At 35.5% G+C, this 24,004-nt stretch overlaps 1 protein-coding gene across 1 annotated transcript in view; it reads left to right on the forward strand.

The window, feature by feature from the left end:
• Positions 1-17,926: 17,926 nt before the first annotated feature.
• Cyp4c3 (Cytochrome P450 4c3) overlaps positions 17,927-24,004 on the forward strand; it is a 77,876-nt gene continuing 71,798 nt past the window's right edge. The window contains exon 1 of the mRNA XM_073960069.1: positions 17,927-18,615. Coding sequence (XP_073816170.1) covers positions 18,381-18,615 — 235 coding nt within the window. The 5' untranslated portion in view covers positions 17,927-18,380. The remainder of the gene's footprint in view (positions 18,616-24,004) is intronic.

Raw genomic sequence — 24,004 nt, forward strand, 5'->3', positions numbered from 1 at the left:
CAGTCATTTCAGTGTGATAATGAGGCAAAAAATGCCGAAAATCGGGTGGTACCGTTCTATGGGGGCTATATCAAAACGTGGACCGATATAGCCTATTTCCAAACATCCTAGGAGTAGTAGAAACTTCTATACCAAATTACAAAGCTCTATCTTAAAAATTACGAGCAGTATCTTGATTTTAACAGACGGACATGGTTATATCGACATAGAGTTTTACCTTGGTCAAGAATATATACACTTTATAGGGTCTCCGGTGAATATTCGATGTGTTACAAACTGAATGAACTAGTATGAATACTTTTTATTCAAAAAATGATTTTCTGTAGCAAAAATGGATAAAGTTTTGCCTATTAATGACTATTCAATTTAAGTATTAAAGCAGGCCACGCACAAACCACTTTGGAAAAAATGAAAAAGTACTATGAAATGGAAAAACAAATGATTTCATTTTCTTTATTATGTATTTTGTTGGGCTTTTCGTGGTCAGATTGCTTTATGACAATAAAAACGAGTTTTATTTCATTTTCTGCTCGACGTTTCGCTGGCTTTTTTCCAGCTTTTTCAAGAGCTTTTTATTGAAAATCTGGTAACAATTTAGGAGGAAATTTTAAAATTTTACATTATTTTTCACTTTAATTTTTTAACTTACATTATTTATTTTTCATAATTATCTATTATTATTAATATTAAAAACTGGACTGAATCTTCAGTATTCCATTGCAATAACGTAACGACACCTGTGATTTAGCTTTAATTTTTACTGTGATTTATTTATTTATTTTAATTATTTATTTTTATTATATTAATTATGTGTTGTGGAGTCCAGTTTTGAATATTAATAATAATAGATGATTATGATAAATAAATATTGTAAGTTAAAAAATTAAATTGCAATAGAAAAATAATGTAATTAAAATTTTAAAATTTCCTCCTAAATTGTTACCAGATTTTCAATAAAAAGCTCTTGAAAAAGCTGGAAAAAAGCCAGCGAAACGTCGAGCAGAAAATGAAATAAAACTCGTTTTTATTGTCATAAAGCAATCAGACCACGAAAAGCCCAACAAAATACATAATAAAGAAAATAAAAAATTACATTGGTCAAAAATATTAAACAGAAACAAATGATTTCATGTTGCACGAATGAACTTTTGCCTATTGTTGACTATAATAACTTTTATTCCATTTAAATATTGAAACATTTTAATTGATATGGTATATGGAATAAAATTATATGTGATATAAAATGATATATATGAATGTAATAATATGATGATAAATTTAGTGAAAAACAAAATGTTATACCATTTTGGTTGGGTCGTGTGTCTCCAAAGATTATTTTCAGTTATATATCGCTTATAGGGACTTTAAAAGTTTCATTAAAATATGATGCAGGGCTACGAGGTTGTAAAAAAGCCATAACCCTAATGCATACACTACATACTTACATATCGTCACCATAAATGCCGGAAGACGTAACCCACAAAACAAAAACTTTACCGGAGAATCAAAAAACGTTATAAAATGAAAAACAGTTTTATGGAATATCAATCTTAAGAGGGCGAGTATTTTGGAGTATTATCAATCATGTACGAATGGGTGTAAATAATGAATCTAAAACCGCGAAAACGCTTGGTTTTGGGATCCGTCATTACAGCAATATCTGCAATATTATCCCATTTTCCGAAATGCCATTTCATGAATAGGATCGTTATTTTTAAACGTAGAAGCTTGAAATTTTGCCAGATCATGTATTTTAGCTTGATGTATCAGATTCCATCAAAAAGCGAAATTCGATTTTCATGTGGGTTACGTCTTCGGGCATTTATGGTGACGATATGTAGATATGCGGTTGGCTATTACGAAATAATTTTGAAATATTTAATTAACATTTAGAATATAAAACGAAAACTATTTTTAACAATATTTCACGTACATTTTGCTCGACAATATGTTTATCACCAACGTGGCATCGCTGCCATGACGTCGAATTCAAAACAGACAATCTTTTTATTCGAAATTGTATATCAGACGTACGACATTAATTAAAAATTAATTGTTTTTTTAGAAAAAATTGGACGCACTTTATAAAGCCTATGCTTTTAGAATAAACAAACAAAAAGAACATGGAAATATTTTAGGCCAAGCCTGGACAATAAATAATTCAAGACATCAAATGTCTTTGTCGGATATAACAATTGATTTTATTGATAATGTTTTTTTTTTATTATGTGACAACACAATTAACTTACCAATAAAAATGTTGTTTTACAACAAAATAATTTAAATGGCTTAGAATTTACCATTTTATGCTGAAACCATAAATATGTATACATATATATACATACATATATCTTGCATCTATGGTTTTATTTCCACAATTTTACATGGCTGAAGCCGAGGTTCGCCTTTTTATAACATGCGAATTTAGTTAGATTGAATGTTATACAACTTGAATTTTTTATTTAATAAAGTTGACGGGTTTTAAAAACTGACTTATTAGTGGCCCTAAAATTTAATTTAATTAATGACTGCGACAAGATATTCGAATACCAGGACAAGCCGTGCAAATTTTCAAAAGGATGTAAGACCAGACTATAAAATGGATTAAGGGGTTATTTTGCAGGCGTTTGTGTGGGAGATATCAGAAACAGTGGATCATTAATTCCAAACAGTTTAAACTTACAACACGATACGAGAAATGGTCTTGAATATGATTTAATCCCAAATGTGATGAACTTTTATATGGAGACTAAACTTACAACACGATACGAGAAATGGTCTTGAATATGATTTAATCCCAAATGTGATGAACTTTTATATGGAGAGTGCCCATCATTGAATTTGAACTAAGTTTAAAAAAAAATATACCGATATGCAGCGTTTGGACAACCCAGAGTGGTTCAAAATCGTTTATCCTGGTCAAAACTCTGTAACTTTTGAACGGAGGGAGATATTTCAGCTTTTCGATGCATAAAAAACATTCGAAATCGCTGCAGTAGTTGCGGAGGAATTAAAGGTCAAAAAAGTTTGAGGATTTTTTTTATATTTTGCATCAATATGCTAGTGTTTTTGAGTTTTTCATATGTTCTAACAATTTAAAAAATATCAAACACCAATAAACATATCTTAAAAACACAAAAATAAAACATTTGTGTTGAAAAAAAGTTTTTGAAACAATTTTTAATTTTTTTTTCAAAAAAATTAATTTCCGGTATTAAAAAAATACTCTTTGGGTTTTCCTAAAACTCATTAACTCTTATAAAAACTCATATACTAAAAAATGTCCATTTGTGTAAAAAAGCTATAAATTAAATGGGAAAGGGCATAGAAAAACACAAATTTTTACAAATGTAAATTCAAAAAAAAAAAAAAAAAATTAAAAAATTAAAAAAGTGTTAAACGGACGAAACGGGACGGGTACAAAAGTATATATGGGCTGAAAGATGACATTCTCTGGCATCATTCTGTGAAAACGGAACATTATTCCATTGGAATTTCAGTAAAATTTAGTACCCGAGGAAAAATAAAATAGCTCACTTCGTGTAAACGCTACGGTAATTTATTGAAACGGTTTTTAAAGACAATAATAATAATAATGAACACAATATTTTTTATAGTTTCCGAGAAATAGGTATTTCTTTAAACTTTCAAAAATGACGTATTTTCCAAAATTGCGAAAAAAATTGTCGTCTTTAGAAGCACGCCACGCCCACACCTTCCAATATGTTGACCTAAGTTTTTGGTTTGCTTAGTTTCAATGTGTTTACTATTGAATCCCATATAGAAATTAACAATCGGAACAACAACAACCAGAATAAACGTAGCAAACAAAGTGCGAACAGACACAACACGGATGTTGGACATCGGTAAGCTGCACAACAAATAGCCACAGCATATTCCAATCAACTGGCCCAACTGCTTAATCAAAGTACTCCTCGTCCCGATAACATATCAGGACAATGGCAAAACATTGCCCACTCCATGCAAACAGCCGCAAAATCAGTACTTGGATACCAGGAGTGTCGTGCTGCTACCGAAGAGAAAAATGCGGCTACTTTACAATCCGTAGCAACGCGTAGCGCACGAGAGAGATATCGGGGGAAAAGGAGAGAGGGGAAACGTCTTTTCCGCAGGAAAAAGAGAGAGATGGAAAAGCGGGAGTGTGAAAAAATTGAGATGTACAGGAACCAGAATGAAGTCCGAAAATTCTACCAAAAAGTCAATCATCAAAGTGATGGCTTTGGCACAGGCACATCCTCCTGTAAGACCAGCAAGGTAATTTGGTAACTGATACAGATAGTGTACTCAGGATATGCAAAGTACATTTTTTAAAACTTTTGTTATCCAATAGCAGCGAAGACGATGAAGATACCACAGACCCAATCCTAGAAGATGGCATTGAATGTATACCGCCCAGCCAAGATGAGGTAAAGACAGCAATAAATCGGATGAAGAATAATAAGGCAGCAGAAGCCGATGGCTTACCAGCCGTGCTGTTCAAAACTGGAGGCGACACGCTGATAAGGTGTATTCATCAGCTAGTTAGCACAATCTGGCAGGAAGAACGAGTACCCGACGATTGAAACCTGAGTATCCTGTGCCCCGTCCACAAGAAGTGAGATACGACTGTATGCTCTAACTATAGGGGGGACTAGGGGCATAAGTCTACTCCCTATTGCCTACAATATCGTGTCAGGGATATTGTGCGAACGACTAAAGCCTATGGCCAACGAGATAATTGGACAATACCAATGCGGCTTTAGACCTGGCAAGTCCACCATTCACCAGATATTTACCCTGCGGCAAATCCGGGAGAAGACCCAAGAGATGCAGATCGACACCTACCACCTTTTTGTCGATTATAAATCAGCCTTCGACAGCCCGCTGCGTTCAAAGGTATTCCAAGCCATATATGAATTTTGTATCCCCGCAAAGCTCATCCGGCTTTGTAAAATGACTTTAACTGACACGAGGTCCTCAGTTAAAAGAAAGAAAGAACCTCTCCGAAGAGTTTTGTACCAAAAGAAGTTTCAGACAAGGAGACAGCCTTTCGTGTGACCTATTCAACATTTTTCTGGAAAAGGTAATACGAGATGCAAATGTCGAAAGAAATGGCACAATTTACACCAATAGCCACATGTTACTTTCTTATGCTGATGACATAGACATCATGGGACGATCATTTTAGTCATTCTCATTCTCATTTTAGTACAAAAAGTTGACATTAACTGTACATGGGCAATGTACCGTTATCAAGAAATCAACATTTAAATTTGATAAAAAAAATCAAAATTCTTAATATTTAGTAGAGCAGATCTTTTGATTGCCACCTATTGCCAACTTGGCTCCTGTTTTCCGTTAATTGGACATCTCTTCCAAATCAAAATGTGTAAAAACATTCTGCCCATCCCTGCAACCTTCTGAGATATATGGGTTCAGATTTTATATAGCCCCCATATATATCTTTTCCAGATTTTGCTATAACTTGGTCAATTTTAATCGAATAGCCTTCAAATTTGGCTCCTGAGTAGTTTGACCGATTTTAGCAAAAATCGGTTCAGATTTGGATATAGTCCCTATATATATCTTTCCCCGATTTTGCTATAATTCGCTCAATTTTTGATGAATAGCCTTCAAATTTAACATGGGATTCCCCAGGCCCCTGTTCAGTTTTACCATTGACCTGGGTTGATGAATGTTTGCACAAGTACTTATGAGGGCACAGGAAACATCCCATGTTAAATTTGAAGGTTATTTTTCAAAAATTGGCCGATTTATAGCAAAATCGGTGAAAGATATATATGGAGGCTATATCCAAATCTGTACCGATTTTTGCGAAATCAAATCAAAATCGGTAAAACTGAACACGGGCCTGGGGAAACGTCCCATGTAAAATTTGAAGACTATTCATCAAAAATTGAGGGATTTATAGCAAAATCGGGGAAATATATATATATATATATATATATATATATATATATATATATATATATATATATATATATATATATATATATATACATATATACTAGCGGACCCGGCGAACTTCGTCTCGCTATTAAGGAATAAAATTTCATACAAAAACTCAATTTTCGATTTTTCCAATTTTCCGACTTTTCCAAAGAGATTTTCCAAAATTTTCTTCCGTAAAGACCTTCTCCTCGAAAATACGAATAACTGACAAAAAATTTTACAGAAATCGGCCTAGCCGTTCTCATTTTATGAATTACTATACATTTTTTACACCATTTTTATATATATAGATATATACATATATATATATATATATATATATATATATATATATATATATATATATATATATATATATATATATATATATATATATAGGAGCTATATCCAAACCTGAACCGATTTTTACGAATATCGGTAAAACTACTCAGGAGCCTAAGAAAATATCACATACTAAATTTGAAGGCTATTCGATTAAAATTGACCGAGTTATAGCAAAATCGGCGAAAGATATATATGGGAGCTATATCCAAATCTGAACCGATATGGACCAAAGTTGATATTTTTCATTCCTGTGCCCTCATAAGTACTTGTGCAAAAATTTATCAACCTAGGTCAACGCCTTCTATTTTTGTCCACATTTGTATGGAAGCGGCAACACTGTGCGTCGTATGAACCACGAGCTGTATCTGCTATACAACGACATCAATATAGTTAAACGTATCGAGATGCACGATTGCGTTGGCTAGGCCATATAATAAGAATGATCGATGATGAACCCGCTAAAAGGCGTATAAATTCGAGCCACATGGCGGTGCACGCAGAATTGGCAGGCCAAAGAGTAGATGGCGCAAACAAGTGGATGAAGAGATGACAAGGCGCGGTATTCCAGAAAGCGAAGCACTAAATAGAGAGACTTGGAGATCTTTTCTTAGTTCGGTTTATAGAACAAATGTTCTGTAATGGGCCAGCTAAGTAAGTAAGTAGTGGAAAGCAATAATCGATTTTTCAATTTTAGTTTAAAATTAAAAATGCCATTTTTCGGTCTGACGATTATTTCAGTTGTCCCAAAACTCGACTTTCGACTTTTTAATAACCCCAGCAAATGGATTATTCGTCGATTTTCGAGTTTTCTTTTGAAACTATAAAACCGCCAAAACTGTAAAACCCAGTTTATCTTTGGACGGCTCGTAGCATAATTTGTATTGAATTTCACGTATATGGACTTAAAAAAATTGACAAAATGGCGGTGTTAAGTGTTCGGTTGGCATCCCACGTGTTTTAATTATCAAGGATTTATTCCTAAATATACGATTTTTTCGCAGAAGAGGACTTCGTAGCTCATATGTTCTATAAGCGACCTTTTAATCAAAGTTGTATTAATTTACTAAACGCAAATAATCGCCAAACTTTTGAAATATCGTTTTTTTGGAAAACTGGTAGACCCAGTCTACATACTTATGACCTCAAGGCAATTTCCAATTTAGTTGCCTTGAGAAATACGGGAGCCATTAACTCTTAAATTTGAAAAAAAAGTAAAACCGACAAGTCAAAAATCTGTGGGAAAACTCGAAAATAGATCACAAGATAATCGATTATGAGATTTTCCTTTCAGACAAAAGTCGACTACGATTTTTAAACTCGATTAATCGAAAGTCGACTTATCTATCCCTAAACAGCACTTTATATGCGATGGGTAGGAAAAAGTATGCATCTGTATGTAGTTGGTACATACCATCTCTTTTCTTGTGCACGGGACATAGCAGACTGAGGTTTGAGTTCGACAGGCAACCCATCAGATTCTGCTGCGTTATTGTTTTTCAGCCGACTATTGCTGGCTTGACCTCACTTTGGCTAGGTGACAAACACTCAATGCCGTTATATGAGATTGGTTCTGGGATATCTTCATTGCCGCCCATATTCGATTCCATGAGCTTGATGAAATGCTCCTCCCAGATCCTCAGTATGCTGTCTGTATCAGTTACCAGGTTTCCCTATTCATCTTTGCAGGTGAAGGTGCCTTCACCATACCCTTTATTCTGGTATTTTACACTATGGTAAAATGTTCAGTCTTCATTCTAAGTTTTTCTTGTTCCTCCTTTTTTTTTCCTGAAAATACGCTCTTCTTTCTCCTCTTCTCCGACAATTTTCCTTGGTGCTTCGTGTTGCTAGTGACTGTGACGGCTTGCAAATTAATTTTCGAGACAACGGTGATTGCACCACCGATTAAGAAAAACGATATATTTCCAAATGTCCTTAAATAGCGAGGTTCAACGGTCCATCAGCCTAGAAAAATTAAAACATATAAGTCTCAATAAGCGAGAGAATTCGACATAACCATTTTTTTTTAACTTTTATTATTAGATCGCTTTAGAATAAAGACAGGGGACATGGACGATAATAAATCCTAAACAGCATCAATGAGCGAAAAATGCGACAAAGTCCGTAAGAGAAAAGAAATAAAATAAATATAAAATCCTCCTCTCTTTGACAATGGACCGAAGAAGTGAGGTAGAAAATACCTATTTTTGAATTGTCAAGCAGTTCGAATGTCGTGCGTAGCTTTTAGACCATTTTCTCAGGAAGTATGGAGTTGCCACTGAAAAAACTTGCACCATCGTAATGAGGCCAGCGAATACAAGCTGCTGCAAAAAAATCAAAGCGAATCGGAAAAAGGTCTTAAATAGCACTTTCTCAAAACTGATGGGATAGTACATATTCGAACCTGATATATGTTTGGTAGATATATATGTTGTTGTTAGGCGGAATCGAAGAACACTCCAAATTATCTGCATAAAATCTTGTTTAATAGAGCTCATAATATTAGAACCAATAACATATAATAAAATAAATGGCTAAACTATTCTTCATGAAAATTTTATAGACCGTTAAATTGTGAAATATTGTTTTCTATTGTGATTGTGTTTTTCTTCTCAGAAACAGCGAACTATTTTTATTTCCCAACAAAAGTTTAGCTTCAAAATACCATACAAATGAAACTTGAACTCGTATGGTAATTAACTGTCAGAAATTTATTAAAAATAAATTTATAGCATATTTTTATCATTTACATTTTTTGATAATAAAATTAATAATGTTGTCATAAAGTAAATCATATTATTCTTAACGGATGAATTCTGACCATTGTCCCCAGAACACTAAGTATGAACTTGTTTGACAAAACAAAACATTGGTAATTTGTCACTCAATCTTCAAGTGACTTAAGGTGTAATTTAATGACAGCTTAATAAAATTCAAGTTGATATTAAATTTTATTGCAACTATTTCAAAGCTTCTTTGCACTCTCCAATCCGTTTATGAAAACAAAAACAAAGAATTATTAGGAATGACTTTGCCAGAAATAAATTCAGAATCAAATTCACAAAAAAAAGCGTGTCTTGCAATAGGAGGAGATGGTGAGGCACTTTTTATACCCTACACCACTATGTGGGGAGGGTATTATAAGTTGGTTTTGGCCAAAAAGTTTGTAACGCATCGAAATAATGGTCTTAGACCCATACATATATATATCAAAATGAATGTCTCGACGAGCTGAGTCGATCTGGCTATGTGTGTCCGTCCGTCCGTCCGTCCGTCCGTCCGTCCGTCCGTCTGTCCGTCTGTCCGTCTGTCCATCTAAACCTTGTAATCACGCTACAGGTCGCAATTTTGATCGGATCGTCACGAAATTTTGCATGTTGATAGGGGTCCCGGAGGGGAAGAAGCCTATTGATTTTGGTGATGGTCGGATAATATTTAGGGGTCGGAAAGGGCAAAAAACTTAGGTGGATAAAATGACAACGTTTTTTTCCAAAGCGAATATCTCAGCTTCTATACGGGGTATACCAAAAGCAAAACCTGACAATGAAAGAAGAAAATATCACCTTTCAAATGATGTAAAGCAGGTGCTCGTAGGTAATCAAACAACGAAGATATAACAATAGTAGCAAATAAAACCCCAATTTTCATTTTTGCGATTTTAACTATATTGACGAATATCACAGCTTTGGTTGAAAACTTTCCAAAAGCAAAGTCTGACTATGAAAGTAGAAGATCTAGTCTTTACAATGATGCAAACTAGGTCGGCTTAGGTAACCAAATAACGGAGATATCGCAATAGTCATACAATAGTAATACATCCCATTTTTCTATTTTTTTGTAAATCACGCTACAGGTCGCAATTTTAATCGGATCGTCACGAAAACTTGAGGGTTAATGGGAGTCTCACAGATGAAGAAGCCTATTGATTTTGGTGTTGGTCGGATAATAATTAGGGGTCGGAATGGGAAACACTTATTTGGAGAAAAGTCAACATTTTATTTTAAAACCAATATCTCTGTTTCTTTAAGAGGTATATCAAAAGCAAAACCTGGCAAGGAAAGTAGAAAATATCACCTTTACAACGATGTAAAATAGGTTGTCGTAGGTGGTCAAATAGCAGAGATATGGCAATAGTCGATAATGCATCCCATTTGCCGATTTTCTTGTAATCACGCTACAGGTCGCAATTTTGATCGGATCGTCACGAAATTTTGGGGGTTAATGGGGGTCCCAAAGAGAAAGAAGCCTATTGATTTTGATGATGGTCGGATAATATTCAGGGGTCGGAATGGGCAAACACTTATTTGGAGAAAGGTCAACGTTTTATTTCAAAGCCAATATCTCTGTTTATTTAAGAGGTACATCTAAAGCAAAACCTGGCAAGGAAAGTAGAAAATATCACCTTTACAAGGATGTAAAGCAGGTTGTCTTAGGTGGTCAAATAGCAGAGTCGATAATGCGTCCTATTTTCCAATTTTTTTGTAATCACGGTTTTTTTTGTAATCGGTCGCAATTTTCATCGGATCGTCACGAATTTTTTGGGAGTTGATGCGGGTCCCACAGAGGAAGAAGCCTATTTAGTTTGGTGATGGTCGGATAATATTCAGGAGTCGGAATAAGCGAAAAGCTTATGTGGAGAAATGTCAACGTTTTTTTATGCGAATATCTCCGCTTGTAGTATTCCAAAAGGAATACCCCTCAATGGCAGAAGAAAAGATCTCGTTTATATTGATGCAAAGTATGTTGGCGTAAGTGAGCAAACCGAGATATTGCAAAATTCAGTAATATACCCAATATTTCCATTTTTTGTAATCACGCTACAAGTTGGAATTTTGATCGGATAGTGGCAAAATTTTTGGGGGTAGATGGGGGCCCCACGGAGGAAGAAGCCTATTGATTTTGGTGATAGTCGGATAATATTTAGGGGTCGGAATGGGGAAAAACTCATTTGGAGACAAATTCAAAGTCTTTTTCTTTGTGAATATATCGGCTTCTAGTAGGGGTATTCCAACGGCAAAGCCTGTCTATGGAAGAAGAAAATATTACCTTTACATTGGTGTAAAGCAGGTTGGCGAAGGTGGTCAAACAAGGGAGATACCACAATAGTCGGTAATGCATCCAATTCTTCCATTTTTTTGCAATCAAGCTACAGGTCGTAATTTTGATCGGATGGTCACGTAATTTGGGTTGCTTATGGGGGTCCCAGAGAGAAAGAGGCATATTATTTTTGGTGGTAGTCGGATTATATTCCTTAAAAGAAATGTTTACCAGTGAAAAGCTTATGCACAGGGGTAGTGGTGTAGGGTATCACATGGTCGGCTCCGTCCCGACTATAGCCTTTGCTCACTTGTTAATGATTACTTTAGTAGTTTTTTTTTTTTTACAATACCTTGCTCACAATCGTATCATAAAACAGTTTTATTTAAACTAGTTTACATTATAGTGCAAAATGTCAAAGAAGCCGACAGTTTACATGTCTCATTTGCACATTTTTCAATGCCTACACAGAAAATAAAATATTTTTAATACCAGAAATCATCAAATGCTAAAGATAGTTTGAAGATCCATGGCCAGACAGAATTTTACATTGGCTGCAGGCGTAGTAAACAATCATGAATGTTGATTTATGTACATAATTTGGTTCGAACTTTTTATATCTTTTAACATGCAAAAAGTTCCCTTTGTGAGGAGGGTATTATAAATTGTTGTTGGCTCTAATTATTTTGGGAGTTATGGAGCGATTAAATATGCATCCCCAAAAACTAAATGGCATAAGCTTCAATGTGATCGTAATATCTTATAAAGGGTGATCCAACTAAAGGCACTTTTTCAATAGACTTTTTTTGACTGATCGCGTGAAATAGACTCTTAATTATAGCGATTTGGCCAAAATTCCGTATTGGACTCATGCTAAATGGTCCGATATAGACGATTATATTCAATTTCAACAATAAATAACTTATTTCATAACGATTTTCTATGATTATGGAAAACATAAAAGAAAAAAGTGTAATGAAAATCTTGAATGCAATCGGTGAGAAAACTATTTTAACGGTAGGTGAAAAGTGATAGCGCATTTCTTAATACTTTTCCATGCTCTACATAGCTACGTGGTGGTATTTTTGATATTTGCAAAAATGCAGAAAAGTTTTATTTCTTCAGTGGTTCGAATTTCCAGGTCAAAAATCCACTTTTTTTAAATTTTTTGAAATTACATGGGTAAAAATGTTTTTTCATACCGTTTCCCATATAAATTATAAATTTTTTAAATAAATTGCCATTTTTTAATATATGAGCTTTTATAAGAGTTATATGAGCTTTATGAAAATCTAAGTATTTATTTTAATTTTGGAAAAAAATTAAATTTGTTGAAAAAAAATTTTTGAAAAAAATTGTTAACTTTAAATTTTTAATTTTGACCTAGAATTCCTCTGCAACTACTAGACCGAATTCGAATGTTTTTAATGCATCTAAAAGCTGATTATGTTTTCTGTAGAACAAAAAAAAAAAAAAAAATGAAAATATCTCAACCCTATCAAAGTTACAGAGTTTTGACCAGGAAAAACGATTCTGAACCACTGTGCGACGCACAGTGTTACCGCGTGGACAAAAATCAAAAAATGTGATGTTAACTTTTACATATCTTTATGTCTTTTTCTTACAGTAAACACATCCGATACAAGGAATTTGAAAGAATTTTGTCGATATGTGCATCCATAATGAAGTTATAGCACTTTAAATATGAAACATATTTCCCAGGTAATCTAAGGCGATAATCATATGAAAATTGGACGACATTTAATTTTGATCGAATAGCCTTAAAATTTAGTATGTGTTATCTTCTTAGCCTCCTGAGTAGCTACACCAATTTTTACAACAATCGGTTCAGATTTAGATATAGCCCTTATACATATCTTTCCCCGATTTCGCTATAACTCGGTCAATTTTAATAGAATAGCCTTCAAATTTAATATGTGATATTTTCTTAAGCTCCCGAGTAGTTTCACCGATTTTAGCAAAAATCGGTTCAGATTTGGATATAGCCCCTATATATATCTTTCCCCGATTTTGCTATAATTCGCTCAATTTGTAATGAATAGCCTTCAAATTTAACATGGGATTCCTCAGGCCCCTGTTCAGTTTTACCGTTGACCTGGGTTGATGAATATTTGCACAAGTACTCATCCCATGTTAAATTTGAAGGTAATTTTTCCAAAATTGGCCGATTTATAGCAAAATCGGTGAAAAATATATATGGAGGCTATATCCAAATCTGTACCGATATTTGCGAAATCAAATAAAAAATCGGTAAAACTGAACAGCGGCCTGGGGAAACGTCTCATGTTATATTTGAAGACTATTCATCAAAAATTGAGCGATTTATAGCAAAATCGGGGAAATATATATAAGTGCTATATCCAAACCTGAATCGATTTTTACGAAAATCGATGAAACTACTCAGTAGCTTAAGAAAATATCACATATTAAATTTGAAGGCTATTCGATTAAAATTGACCGAGTTATAGCAAAACCGGGGAAAGATATATATGGGGGCTATATCCAAATCTGAACCGATATGGACCAAAGTTGATATTTTTCATTCCTGTGCCCTCATAAATTCATCGCCCTAGGTCAACGCCTTCTATTTTTCTCCACATTTGGGTGGAAGCGCCAACACTGTGCGACGTCAATAACGACATACTAATCTTTCTTCTACGATGAGAACTAGAAAACTATCTGGCCTAGGCAACTCGCAGTGTCGCCAGGTGTCATTTGATATTTTTTTAAGTGTGACAGTTTTTAGCCTAAACGTACTCAGGTCAGTTTGACATACGACAATGTGTTGGAATTTGGATACGACAATGTGTTGGAATGGAATTTACTTGTGAACATTTACGTCCGATCATTTTTTAGAACTTTCGATGTGGGTAATCACGGCAAGAGTGCATCGATCAAATTAAATCTTTTTATTTTTATTTGAAAATTTTGCCTATTAGGCGAAGGTCATTTTTTATTAATTTTTGTTAGTGTTCAGAACCAAACTCATAACTTTCAAAGGCTACGCTAAGCGTTTGTCATGAAAGCCATACAAAGATTTGAACAAAAAATTCAACTTTGTAAAAAAAAACTTGCATTTGAAAGAGGAAATAAGTTAGAGGATAGCGAAGCCGCCCCACAGTCGATGTGTCTGAGGAGCCTTCCTAAACCAAAGGCGAAACATGCATGTCACACAGTGGTGATTGTGTGGGTTCGTATCGTCGGCTTTCCTTTTTCAAAAAGCATCTTGGTCAGTAAGCTCGTCTCTAACGAGAAATTAATTAAAAAAATCTTTTTATGTCGATAAAGGACCATCCTATAGCACTAAAAAAAACTGGTTTAATGAATTCAATCGTGGCCGACACTAGCCAAATAACGAAGGTCGTGAGGGTCGCCCAAAATCGGACGTTGTGTCAAAAAAATTCGCGCGTGAATGGATAATGCAAGATCGCCTGTCATATACCGTGAGATAGAGGCAACCTTGAGTATTTCTTTCACCAACTAACATTTGATATTGCATGAACACCTGGCCTAGGAGCCCGAAATAAAACAGGAATCGACCGTTTGGGTTTTCGAAAGCGAGCTAAATCCAAATAAAAGTTGTTCATGGAAGAAGACCTTCGAAGCAAATGGTCGTCTGTATCATCGGCAAAACTGATCGTGTGGCGACTATACGGTTTGAGAAATGTAGGACGGTTAATTCTGAGTGTTAAGTTACAATTTGGAACGTGGAATGCGCTGTACAGCCCTTTCTGGGGATCCAACGACTTCATTTGATTGCAGCATATCAAGATAAAGAGGCGTGATCAAAGATTGTTGTCGCCAGAAGCTGCTGTACAACCGTTCAAAAACCATGTCTTGGAGGGGTCTCAATCAAGCCACGGTAAACAACCCAACACATTGTCGAATGTCAAACTGTCCTGAGTACGCTAAGGATAAAAACTGTCAAACGTTCCAAAAAATGACAAAGGACGCCTGGCGACACTGCGTGTTGCCTTGGCCAGAAAGTTTTCTAGTGCCCCTCGTATCATTTTAATTTCTAATTAGGGACCAAATAGAACTCCAATTTGTTGAACAGTTGTCGTTAAAATTGATGTTGGACAACTGGTAAACTGATGTTCATCATCTTTACTACTGTCGACAATAAGGAGATCGCCCTGTAGGATTCACCTCAGCTGGCATCCTTGACTGGCTTCAGCGGGACCACCCTGTCAACTTTTCAGGGTTCTAGTTCTATATAGGTAACTAACGATGGTTTGACAACACTTGTTAAATTCTCAACCCCGGATCCAGATGCTTAAGCATTGACATTGAGATTCTGCAACATCGCTCATCGTTAATTGTGGTGGTACCTCCTCGCCTTGGAGATCTTTTTTTATCCGGCGTAGCACACTTCTCTTCTAATCAGCTTTTTCATAGATCAGAAAAGTACGGCGGTCAGAGGTTGTGAAGTCGGGTTTACGGAGACTATAATCGGAAAATAATCTGAGCCAAGGGAAATGACTGGTTGCCATGACAAGTCATTTATCAGATCGGTGTCACAATTTTGATGTCTGGCTAGCTCTGGCAATTTCCTCTTAGCCTCATAGGAGCGTTTTCATTCAAAATATGGAGATATCAATGTGCTCGGCCACCGCTGTACCCCTGTCATTGCCTATGACAGAATACCAAAGCTCAGTGTGAGCATTGAAGAAGAGTTGTGCCAATTGAACTATATTGAACGACCTAGTTCACTATCTAGTGCAATAGACACCCGTCGTTTGTATGAACAAACTGCGTATATGTATAACACACGTTAGTTTGTAGTTTGTGTTTTTGAACGTTTTTGTCGAACTCTACATTGAAGTCCCCTATTGCCATCCTGTAGCGAACTAATGTCGGGCATATAACCCAAGGCACATCTATTCATCGACGGTATGTACACATTTAGCAACTCTACCTCGGCGATCCCACACTTTACTGCTACCTCAATATATTCCATGTATGGGTCAATAGAGTCAAGCTTGAGCGAGATAGGTCTGTACCTCCTACTCCGCTCCTAATGCGATCCTGCCGCAAAACGTTGTAAGCATCGCAACGTTGCAAACTACATGTGATGGTTCGAATTCGAATCATAAAGCCGTAACAATTGAATTGCTGCTCTGGCGCATCAAAATAACTCTTATCGAAGTAGTCTTGCAGGCGACTAAGACTTGATCAGCCTCTGAAGTGCCACCCATTTTCTACATCCATTACATTTCGTCGAAGTTGACATATGGTGGATGCGGTTCTGGCAAACGGAACATATTCATAACCCGGGGTTCTTCTTTATCCCGACACAGACCAAAAGAGCTAGGAATAGGCATTCAGCGATATATTGTCATGGGAACCATGGTGAAAAAAGTATACGAATACAAACACATAATTGTTGAGGTAACGGCCCCTAGTCGAAGATTCTTCCGAGTCAATCCGGTGCATAGAACCGAGCGCCGTGAGATTGCACATTATGACAATGCTGATCGGAAATTCATTTTTTTCAGTGGGTCTTCAATCATTTAAGAGCTTTTGGGTAGTCATTCAGAGTTACAGATAGTTCTTCGAATTCATCAGCGGGGCACATTGGATCACTGAACGAAAGATCAACCCATGAGTAAGAAATAAATGAAAAGATTTTACGCAACCAGTCCTGGGTTTCAGGCAACAGAATAAAATAATAGGTTGAATGGGTTTTCTTAATCACATTTTTAAACAAAATATTCAGGTAGCTCCCTCGGAAAAGTTCAACATTTTTGCTTAAGTGCAGTATATGGGCTGCAGTTGTTTATAAATTTGAACCGAAAGTATGTCTTGTGGTTCTGTTTACAGCGATATAATGCGTTTCCACTCTTCCTGGCATAAGCTCTAAAAACAATCCGCAGTGACCAACTAATAAGCCTGACAATCGAGACGAGTGATTGACATTGGATCAACCTTTGCGCATCGTAATATTTCTTTAACACTTACATCATGTTCTAATAGGAACTATGTATGTATATCGGTCTACTCATTCAAAATTTGTCGGAAATGTGCTGCGAGTCCTCAATTTGTTCCTATATTTACACCTCGTAATCGTTCTTCCAAATTTAAGTCAAATTCAAAGACGGACTTCTTTCGGTACCTCTCCCATAGAAGGCTTAAAACAAACCATACTGGGTTTGCTTGGGTTTGTCATAGGCTGATGGTTTATATCACTCGGCAAAACCTACTGATATTATTTTACTTGTTTTCTTTAACTATTGTCACTCGTAGAAGTATATTTTTCTGAAAAACTCTTCGAAAAATCCACTTTTTCCATCAACTCCCCTTTTCATAAACAGATACTATATTTTAGTTTTCTATTACACTGCCAATGACCCAGACAATACAATTTCTGTTGTGGCTAAAATCATATTCAATTTGTCACAATTACTAATTTGAACTTCAATACAACTACACAAACACTAAAACAAAACCAATACCAAAGCCAATAATAAAGAAAAGTTTTCAGTAATTTCAATGTGGCAATGCCACAATATCCGTAACCGGTTTTATGCTCACAAACGTTGGGGCAAATGTTAACGACGACGACCACGAGAGCAACAACATCAGCAGCAATGCTTGAGATGAGAGCGCAATTTGAGCGCATGTGTGCTGCTTCCAACGGGCAGACAACTACAACGACAGCAGACAGCATCATCACAGCGTTCAAGACCAACAAAATTCCAAAAAAAAAAAAATCGCTCTAAAGAAATGTTAAAGACTTCTTTTAAATTTTTATGCAATCGCTGAGCGGTGGTTAGTTGACATTCGACCAGCATAAACGAAGCAACAACAGTCACGTCGTGCTAGTTGTTTCGTATGATAGCACGAAATTTCAAATAGAAAAGTAACGAATAAGAAATTTTTGAAAAAAAACAATTACGGACCGTGGAAAAAAATAACGAATTAAATTGAAAAACTATTGAAAAATTGAAAACAAAATTAAGTGACAACAAGGCAAAATTATCAAATAAGAGTGTTTTTTTGGGAATAAAAAATAAAACTAAACAAAAATGTCTTCCCGTGTAATAAGTTCGTTAATGGCTGAGAGTTTTCTGCTCTCAAAAACCGTTAAATACATTTCCGGCTATTCACCAATAACCGTGTTCCTAGTCGCTGCCATCGCCATCATAACTGTGGTCTATAATCGGCGACGTGCCCGTTTGGTGCGTTTGATAGAAAAAATACCCGGACCAAAAGCAATGCCCCTGCTGGGCAATGCCGTGGAGATGAGTGTCGATCACGATGGTAAATATCGAGTGAATGTTGATTATTTCAAAATAATAGTAAAACAGCAAATCGTACATTGCAAATGACCTCATTACTAAAGTGTTGAGAAAGTGTAGAGAGTACCATGAAAAATTAAAATTTATCGAACGAAATATAAAATTTGTGACGTTATGAACAAAGTTTTTTGACCCCTACGTTGTGGTGAATTTTCGATATAAATTGAATGATTAAATAATCGCTCAACAGGGCCAAAAGGTGTAAACTATTTTAACCCTGAATTATTCGGTGTTTTGTGATTGAATTTCCCTTCCTCTTGCTCAAATGTCTTTAATTTCGGATAAGATTTGAAGCGGACCGCACCGCACTACATAAATGAAAGTGTTAATTAATTACTTAAATTTGTATCACTTTTTTGTGATTTGTAATACAACAACAACGCATTAAATCCGAGGAATAGTGGTAAATTGTTACTACACAATAGGGGATTATGGATTAAGTTTTGTTTGTAAAAAATAACAAAAATGTGAAAACAAATCATCTTTGTTGGGAGTGCGTGATGAATGATGAACTATTTCATAGATTAGTAATTGCGAAACATTTTTCCTAAGTTCTGGACAAAATACCGTGATGGCAAGAATATATGTTCTCATTTAAATAAGAAAGATAAGAATTGATAATACCCAGCATTACAAATCGACGTGTGAATCCATTACTATAACAAGGACGTGTCAGCAGAAATAAGTAGTTATTTTGTTTGCCACCAAAAATCTACGAATAAGTAGTGCAATAAATAGCTATGACTTTTAGTCGCCAAAGAGTTTACTTGTCGACTTTTAGTGACCTAAAAATAACTAAATATTTCTGGTGACATGACGTTTTAAAAATAATGAGTTAGTCGATTTGAGTTTTTTGCTGGGTAATAAATCCAGATCAAACATGCCCTTTTCTTAACTTTACTATGAATATTGTTACAATTTAAAGACAAAAACGATCATTCCCAAATCCTTTAATAATCATTTATTATCCTTTGGCATTTCTAAGCTCCCAAAAGTCAAATATGTGCCTTGGGGACTACCCTAACAATTAAAACAGAAATCTCAATTTAGCTTAAATCCTATGAAAGTATTCTGCTCTTATATAATAAAATTGTTCCACAGACATCCCAGAAGGGACAAGAGAGACTTGTCTCATATCAATGAGTGCACCCCGATTCATATTAGCTTAATGAAATGTGACCTACTTTTATAGCCGAGTTCGAAAGGAGTGTCTTACGACGCCACTTATGCAGAATTTCTTCGTGACTGAAATAATCAGGAAATATCGCCAACATTACACTGAGGATTATTTTTGCCACAGTTGAAAATTTTTATTGTATTTTATTTAATTTATTTTATTGAACCACGGTGGCATCCATTTAGTACTCCTTAATACTTGGAACTTTCTGAGTCCGAAAGGTACCAATTACGGATATACTATTCAGCTATTTTTGTTATAAGTAATTCCGATCTCTATCAAAGGTGCAAGCCAAAGCCAATAACAAGCATCATAAAAAGGTGAAAATGGAAGTGGATAGGGCACACATTGAGGAAAAATAAAGATGAACTATGTTGTCAGTCCCCAGATAGGAATCCTCAAGGTAGCAGAAATAACAAAGACCTAAAAACTTCTGGAAAATCATGGAAAAAACCATCGGAAAATCATGGAGCGAAATAAAAGCAATAGCAAATGACAGATCAGCCTGGATGATTTTGGTAGAGGACTCCTCAAGCAGTCAAGCGGAAAAGAAGAAAATTCGAATACTTTAATAATTTTCCAAAAAAATAGAATCCATTGAATCTGGGTGCTCCTGAAGTCTTTAAAAATCCGTATTTTAATCCTCCTAAAAACTTTGGAATTTCTAAAACTGAAACAAATTTTATTGGCGCTATCTCAAACCGTTTTATAAAACAAAATCTAAGTTTTTCGATGAAATCCTCCAAAAGGCTGCTTTTCTTGTTTTGTTCCTCCTCACGGTGCGACTTAACTAATTTTAAATGAAAGGTGCTTACACCTGGGAAGTTTTTGTGGATTCTGAAACTATAAAAGATGAGAAAAATCAAAAAACAAAAAAAAAAAAAAAAATCGCGGTCAAAGTTCAAATTTTTAGTGCTTTGTTATGTTTTCACGATTTTGCTGGAAAACCGCATGCCCTATCGAAATGGGAAATCTTGTAGCAGTGAAATTTCTCTACAAGATTGGTCATTATGACTTTTTCCTAGGTTTGACAATTTTTGAGATATAGAAGTTCTAATTAGGACAATGCACTGACAGTATCGCCTCCGTATAAAACAATGTCATGAAGAGTGCACCTTAACTAACTTTGAATGAAAACCGCTTACATCTGGGAAGTTTTTGCGAATTCTGAAACAGCAATGTTCATAGATGAGAAAAATCCAAAAACAAGAAAAATCACTGGACGGATTTGTCATCAATCTTGTAGAGAATTTTCACTGCTACAAGATGTTATCTAATCCCATTTCGATAGGGCTTGCGGTTTCCGAGCAAAATCGTGAAAACATAATAAAGCACTAAACATTTGAACTTTAAACGCGATTTATTTGAAAATCATTGTAGTTTAAGAATCCGCAAAAACTTCCCAGGTGTAAGCACCTTTCATTTAAAATTAGTTAAGGCGTACCGTGTCCTGAGATAGCCAAATGCATTCTTTTGAATTTTTTCCACATTTTTTTTTTTATTTTGTATCAACTTGACCCATTGAAATTTTAAAAAATTTACTATTGTTGTACTCCTTAAAAAATCCATGATCTTCCTCGAAAAGACATAAGGAGACTTCGCTTGTTTCGATCAGTGCAGCCGATTTTATGTTTATCTACTTTTTTAAACGAAGCCGAACCTGGTGTCGGGCATTTTAAATGACACACTTTGATACGATGACATTGTATTTCATCGAAATTATGGTTTTAGGGTCCAGCTATGGTCAGATGAAATCAGTTTCAGATAAGTTGGATTTGATTTAGCCATGTCCGTCCATCTGTATGACGCGCACGATAACCCTCGAACGGATCAAGCGATTTGATTCAAAATTTGGTAATCGTAATATTTTGTCCAAACTTAGATCAAGTTCAAAGATACTCATTTTCGGTCAACTCCCTCCTGTACCACCCTACAAATTTTCAACATTCGCTAAAATGTTGCAAACGATAACTCTCGGATTTGGTCAAAAATTTGTCCCGACATAGATCAGGTTCCAATATGGACTATATCGGTCTACTCCTTCGGGAACCTCCCACAATATTTTATCAAAGTGCAGTTTATGGATATTTTAGGGACTTTACAACAGTACATTTTCTTTATTGGGGGCAAGGATAATGGTCAAAAGCTCTAAAAAAACCTGGGCAGCACCAAATAAAATTTCTGATATCATGTACTGGACAACACCTTCGGCTACCCCCTTTTAAAAGTTCAAATTTTTTGCATAAGTGAAGTTTAAGTGCTCTTGGAGTACCGTTTTGGAATTTACACTGAAACTACTCCTCTTGGTTCTGTTTACAGCGATATGTTTTTTATTCGCTTTCTGTCATAATGGTCCAAACGGTTGAAATAATCCAACCTTTGTACATCGAAATATTTCTCTCAAACTTAAACCAAGTTCAGAGGTAGACAATATCGGACAACTCCTTCAGCTACCTCCCTCGCAAAAGATTTAAATTTCCGTTTATATTCAATTTAAGGGTGGTTCGAGAATATTTTTTTCGCGGGCAAGCTTATATTTCCAAGTTTTCTAAGTTACCGTAAGAATGACTCCCAAAATTAGATCCACATTTAAAAGGACGTCATTCCTTCAGGTACTTCCTCCCCAAAAGATCAACACATTCAAGCATTAAGAAAATTTGGAATCGATTTAGCATGTCCATCCGTCTGTCTGGTTGGAGCGCCCGGATCAAGCGATTCTGTCCAAAATTTGGTTTTGTCCAAACTTAGATAAAGTTCGAAGATGGGCCATATCGGCTCACTCCTTCGGGTACCTCCACCACAAAAGTTCAAAATGGTGCGCACGATAAATCTCGAAAGAATTAACCGATTTGGTTCATTCTTTGTACATCATAATATTTCTACAAGACATAGATCAGCTTGGAATATCGGTCCACTTATTTCGGGTACCTCCCACACAAAATGTCAAACATTTTGGGAAAAGTGCAGTTGAAGACCTGCCCTCGAATTGTTTTTATTTTTCTTGAAACATGTTGTTTTCGGGGCCCCTATTACAACTGAACAAGTTTTTTAGGGGCAAGTCCATACTTCCTGAGTAAGCCGAGCCCGAAAATTAAAAAAAACCCTACAGCCGCCATGTAACTAGGGTTGCGTAGTTGATCCATTCATGGAGTCCGACTTCGGAGTCAACTTTTTTCACGACTCCAGATTCCAGAGTCGACTCGGAGGGTAATTTTCAATACCACTCAAAATGAATAAAATATGTACAAGTTTCCAATTTTTCCTCTATGTTGGCTTTTTCATAAGATATTTGAAACAATTCGGCTTGATAAGAATTCTGTGACGAATTTAAAATATGTAACTTAAAACTCTGTATTTAATTCAACAGACATACTGACATGGCAATATAGACATAGCAATTGATTATGGTGGAGCTCTAATGATAGTAAATATCCTATGACTCATCCTCTAACTGAGTATAATATAGTTTTTGCCTACATATTTTCATAGTTTTCTTATAATATGAATAAACGGGTCAATAAAATGTTTTGTTCGAATAATTTTTATATACGTATAATTCAAACCCTGTGTTAGCGACGGCGGCGCACGACAACTTTCGAACCGAATACTGCGTTGGTAATATTTCTCCGAGACGTAGAAAAAGTTTGAAGATGGTGCTTATCGGTCGACTTCTTCCAGAACCTCCCCCACAAAGGTTCCACATTTTTCACCAAAATGGTACTCGCGCTATATCTGTTGAATGAAGCAACCGGTTTGTCCCAAGCTCTGGATCACGTAGTATTGCGCCCAAACTTATGTAGTTTAAGTTAGAGAACGGGCCATATTGGTTCACTCCTTCCAGTACTTGTCCCACGAAAGTTTAAAATTTTTTGCTGAAATGGTACGCGATATATTTTTTGAACGGAGCAACCGATTTGGTCTTTACTCTGGTTCTCGCAATATTTTATCCAAACTCTTTTCAAAATGTTGGTCATATCGGTGATTTTCTAGGTTTTTTTTACCTCACAAAAGTTAAACATTTTTGTTTAAATGCAGTGGAGGATTCTTTGGAAATTTTTACCGAAGTTTCTCTTTGTGTTTACAACGATATTATGTTTCTCGTGGACAAGTCCATACTTCCACATATAATGGTGCAAAAGCTTTAATCTATACTGCGACGAACTAAAATGACTGG

This window comes from Musca autumnalis, unplaced genomic scaffold (assembly GCF_047663935.1).
Source record: "Musca autumnalis isolate F117 unplaced genomic scaffold, ASM4766393v1 scaffold_1, whole genome shotgun sequence".
Lineage (NCBI taxonomy): Eukaryota > Metazoa > Arthropoda > Insecta > Diptera > Muscidae > Musca > Musca autumnalis.